This window comes from Guillardia theta (assembly GCF_000315625.1).
Source record: "Guillardia theta CCMP2712 unplaced genomic scaffold GUITHscaffold_110, whole genome shotgun sequence".
NCBI classification, from domain to species: Eukaryota; class Cryptophyceae; order Pyrenomonadales; family Geminigeraceae; genus Guillardia; species Guillardia theta.
Window position 1 is genome coordinate 100,352 of NW_005434564.1, and position 5,110 is coordinate 105,461.

At 56.7% G+C, this 5,110-nt stretch overlaps 1 protein-coding gene across 1 annotated transcript; it reads right to left on the reverse strand.

Moving 5' to 3' along the window:
* Positions 1–2,150: 2,150 nt before the first annotated feature.
* GUITHDRAFT_155244 (hypothetical protein) lies at positions 2,151–2,822 on the reverse strand. Its single transcript, XM_005823340.1, has 2 exons — positions 2,302–2,822; positions 2,151–2,255 (listed from the first exon to the last, which is right to left on the reverse strand). The coding sequence occupies exons 1-2, from the start codon at positions 2,476–2,478 to the stop codon at positions 2,199–2,201; spliced, it is 234 nt and encodes a 77-aa protein (XP_005823397.1). The 5' UTR covers positions 2,479–2,822; the 3' UTR covers positions 2,151–2,198.
* Positions 2,823–5,110: the final 2,288 nt, after the last annotated feature.

A 5,110-nucleotide genomic window follows, 5' to 3' on the forward strand; every position in this document is an offset into this window, starting at 1 on the left:
TCCGCCCGCCGGGCGGCCGCCAGTTCCGCCAGCTGGAGCGTTTAAGAGTCGCTGCAGCCGCCCCGAGAAGCCCGCAGGAGGGGCACCGGTCGGCCGCCGGACAGCTAGTGCGGGCCGGGTCCCGCCGGGCGGCCGGCGGCGCCGCCGCCGGACTTCCGAGTCACGGCGGTCCGATCGCGGTGCCGGCGGACGGGACCGGCGGCACGGCTCGCTCAACTTGGCTCAGATGATTACAGTGTTCGGAGTTACATGACAGCTGCCGCAAAGGTGAACAGGCTTGTAGAGCGGAAGCATCGGCATCGGGTGGCGACCACACGGCTTCTGATGTCGATGCCACACAGTGCGGCACACAGACTGTCGGAGTCACCGCGGCTGTGGTGAAGGAGATCATTGAAATAACGTTCACGGAAAGAATACAAGAAAATGCGGCAACAGCCACTTGCTCTAGACCAAAGGCGGCAGGATTACTGTGCACCGATGCGTCGAGAGTACCAACCCAGCAACGCGCAAACACCGAGAGTACTGCGACTGAGTGAGCACGGAGATCAAACCGTCATGAGCAGGGTCACCAGCAGGTCAAGAAAATCATCCAAGCGAGAGTGTTGCCTAGATCCATGGCTGACTGACCTTGTAACCTGACAGCGCATCTTCGTCAGGACTGGGGAACGGGGGATGGGAGCTTGAGACTCGGAACTCAGGCAGTACCCACAGGCAGTACACAAAACACCTTAGCCGCTGGCTAACTATGTGATAGAGTCCAGCATCTTCAATATCTAGCTATCCAGACACGGTTGCAGTGCGTGTACAGCGATAGCTGTGCTGTTGATGATGCAATTATCTCCTCACAGATGAAAAGTCTCTTGAGGGCACAGAGCCTTGCTACGCTCGATGCGTTCTAGCCGCGGAGGAGCCCTCGCTCACTGCATGCTTGACTTGATCTAAGGCGGAGCATAAAAGAAGCAACTAGGACATATTGCCCTCCTTCGCTCTGTATCTTCGGCATCATGTTCTCAACCGGGTGCGTTGTACGAACTGTTGCCCTCCACTCCCAATCCAAAATTCTTCCTGCTCAATTACGGTACCCCTTCATCATCTCCATCTTCGTCTCTGTCTCTCTTCCTCGCTCTCCTTACCCTTAGCATCTCATCATTGCCAGTCCCTCCCTCCTCCACAACTTCTCCTGTCCCTCTTCCCTCCTCCCTGCCAAACACCCTCCGGCCATGCTGACGCCATTAGGCATGACCGTTTCACCATTAACGGAAATCGAAACGGGGAGAGGTTGGGTGCGAAAACATGCCAAGAGCGGCTCTAGCAACGTGCGCGGCCCTCCCGCAGCCCCGCCGACATCTCCATGCACGCAACGAGATCAGGCAGATCGTTACCACTAGTTCGTATCCTTCACTGCTGCTCTCTATATGAGGCACCACCCATGTACAAGGTCTGCATCAAGGTGTTAGCGGCAGAGAAGGCGGAGGCAGCTGTGACGAGCAAGGGCGGCAGTGCCAGGTAAGAGCAGCAGGGAAGGTCAAGACAGCAGGGAAGGTAAAGGAGAGCATTGAAGGCTATCACAAGCTTCAGCCTCAGTTGTTTTCTGACCTTTGAGGCTGAGTTTTCATCATGAACTATTCATGCATGAATCAACTTGCAACTCAAGGTCCCAGACATCTCCCTTGAAGAAATCTTGGCCGAGGCGCTCTTCGACAGAAACCTCCTCGATGCGTTTCAATTCCAGTTGCCATTACTGAACCTTTTGAGCCATTCATGTGAGAGCTGCAAGCGATGCTGAAAGTTTCGAATGAATAGCAGAGCATAGGTTGTATACGAACTCAAAGTATTTTATATATACTTTCTTGTTGCTCGCTGTAGTGCATGAAGCTCTTCGCCGCCCACCTCCTACAAGACATAAGAAGCAGTCGATGCATACGGTTCAGCACCATTCTGACAGTTCTCTTCCTCAAAGCATTTGCCCTTCCCCGAGCTCCAGTCCGCAGATCCAATCCAACATCATAGAACACAACTCTACCTAGCTTCAAGTGCAATTCCTGCATTCGGTCGTCGGATCGTGCGAGGTACAGGAATGAATCAAGCTCCCGCACTATAGACTAACATCACAAGGAGCCAAGGCAGGAGTGCGTGAAGAACATCTCAAATGTTGGTTGCGTTGTACTAACACTCGGTACAAATATTCAATCTTCAATCTAGTACATGCCGATAACATTGCCGAGCCATTGTTCAACCTTGAGGTTGTCGACGGGCTGCTCAACATGTCACTTCCTGGCAGTTCACAGGATCACTGATCACCTGAGTTACGTGCCAGCTCGCAGTCGAGTCATCGAGGCCATCCCACTGGTTGTAGGTAGTATCGTGGATGTCCTGCCAGGACTGGTTGGGACCACCCTGGTAGATCCAGTTGGGGCTGTGGACGTTCCAGGTGTGGATACCATCGTCGTTGTACCTGGTGGAAATTGTGACGAGCATGTTTCACAATGTGACATGATGATTGGAGAAGGGCGAGGAGACATAACAAAAATTGATTGCACTGATGACGCAATCTTTGTGCTGATGCCAGTTCTGCACTTTGTGCTACATGGCCGCTCAGATCAACCATGGTGAGTGGAAGTGTCGCATCGTTCCTTCCTCCCCTCTCACAACAAGACCACAACGTGATGTTTGAACAGACTTCTCCTTCTCCTCACTCCTTCCTCTCATCTTCTCTCCTCTCCTCACTCCTTCCTCTCATCTTCTCTCCTCTCCATACCCGGCCGAGTCGAAGAGAGACGCTCCTGGAACCAGACGAAGCAAACGCATTGCAATGGCTGTGTGCCTCTTCCCAACAGCCACTTCAACAAATACCCTCTGGCCCTACCCCCCACCCCACCCCCGGGGCTTAATCAGTCTGCACTAACACCCCTATCCTCCATAACCTGAGAGGGCACCCCACCCCCTTGTTGTCGATATGCTCTGACCCCACCCTAGATAACCGCCGTCCTTCCCGAGTCCACCCCCCGAGTCGTGCCTGTATCAACCATTGGACCCCTCATCTACCCCTTGTTTTACCACAATTTTGACGGGTTCTGGTTTCCTTCAGAACTTCTGATACTAGACGGTCAGTGAGGGGACCCCTGCTAATCGAGTGTCATCAGCTTTTTCAGTCCTGCTAGTACCCCACCCCTAGACTGATTGGAATCCCGGGCCAACTTGAACATTGAGAACCCACCATCACCACCGTCACAGGCCTCAATCAGGGCGGATTGGCTCGTGTACCCCTGGTCCCGACCAGCACACAAGGTGAAGTTACACCACCGGGTGGTCCCAAGGACCCCGTCGATCGCCAAACGGGTGACGGCAGGCTATTCGTCTGTGACTCTTCGCGGGAACCGGATTCAGCTCGATAACTCAGTGAAGGTGACTTGCGCGGCCACTGAGCCTCGGAGTCGGAGCCGCAGTGGCCCGCCAGTGCGAGTCGGTGGCACCCGGTGACTCGGACGCCGGCCCGCGGCCCGGGCCGGCCCGCCGCCCCCGGGGCGGTTGAACGTGACCAGGTGACTCGCGGAGTCGCAGCGGGGCCCCGGCCGGGGCCGGGTCTGCCGGGCGACCGGCGGGCGGCCGTGCGTGTGACTGAGGCCTAAACCAGTATCAGTGCCCCCCCCAAAAGGAACGGTACGCACTGTACCGGGCCCACTTCTTTACTGCTGTACCGGGACTTCCGGGCACCCGCCGATCGGCCGCGTGCCGCCCCACCGCTGAGCGAAGCCTTGAAGGCCCCGCCGCCGCCGCAACCCCCGGGGAAGCCAGTGGCCCGGATCGGACTCCGCCGGGTCCGATCCGATCCGACCCCCCGGTGACCGGGGCGGGGCACGCCGAACGGCGAGTCGGATCGGCCGCGGCCCGGCCGCCCTTAAAGCGTGACTCCAGTGACTGCACGGGCCATGACTTCGGGGCGAAGTTCCGGGAGCCGCCCGGCCGGGAGCCTCCGAGAGCCGACGGTCACCGACGGTTATGATGAAACACCCTCCTTTTTGACTCGAAGTAACGCTAAAGGGGTAGGGTGGGTACTAGTGGTGATTGTTTCAGAAGTCAACGACGGTGAAGTTGCGGCCGTCAGTTCCGGCAGACGGCATGGGAGGGCAAGAATCGAAGATGGCCGGGATCGGTCGCAACGATGCAGGTGGGGAGAGCTTGTTCTTGTCCCTTGCAACTCACGATGACCACGGTCGATGCTGTGCTCATGAGAGTTGCTGTTTGCAGGAGACTTGCACACAGGGACGTTGCAAGTGCCAGATAGTCATCGGGACGTAGAGGAGGGTGCTGCCGACGACAATCTCTTGCTGGGTTGTTGCCGGAGGTCAGCAGCGCCACCTTCCTCATCGCCGCACAGCAACGAGTCAAGCAGAGGCAGCTACGAATGGAGCGGGATCCTCGCCATGGCTCACAAAGTAGATAGGGACGAGCAGCAGGCGGGCAACCGGCTGAGCCTCTCCTCCAACTCCAAGTCGAGCAGCTTCAATTCCATGCGCCCGGTCAGCGAGATCAGGGCCGAGGAGCGATACACCCCAGAGAGCGGCAGCCTGACCTTCAGCCCCAAAGGCGTCCTCAGGTCTCAATCTGGTTTTGCGCACTTCGAATCGCGGCGCTGAACGCTGAACGCTGAACGCTGGACGCTGAACGCTGGACGCTGAACGCTGGACGCTGGACTCTGGACTCTGGACGCTGGACGCTGGACGCTGGACGCTGAACGCGCTGCCGACAAGGCAGTGTGTGTGATTCTGATCCGCGGCAACGATATGATCAGTGTGATGGTGTACATTCTGAATCCTCCGAGCATACAAAGTGATGTCTCAGAGGTCTAAAGCTGTGCCTTATCTCCCGATAAACCCTGTTTGAGCTGATCCAGAGCCCGTGACTTCACTCAGTCCCACATGCGCCGTCGGTTCGTTTTGCAAGCTCCTCTGCAGGAGGGCGGTGGTTGTTGATTCTGCCGATCGAGAGGAGACTTGAAGAGTTGCGCATATCACACTGAGTTGAACACGCCGAGACTCAAAAGGGAACATTGTCTTCAGCACAACACCATGTTTTCAACAACTTCATTGCTGTTTGTACACGCTGCTTA

What these genes read in the sequence shown, in the direction of transcription:
- GUITHDRAFT_155244 (XM_005823340.1), bottom strand. Translation starts at nt 2,478, where the DNA reads ATGCTCGTCACAATTTCCACCAGGTACAACGACGATGGTATCCACACC. An exon ending in CGAGCTGGCACGTAACTCAG is followed by an intron (nt 2,256 to 2,301) that starts GTGATCAGTGAT and finishes CATGTTGAGCAG; the next exon opens with CCCGTCGACAACCTCAAGGT.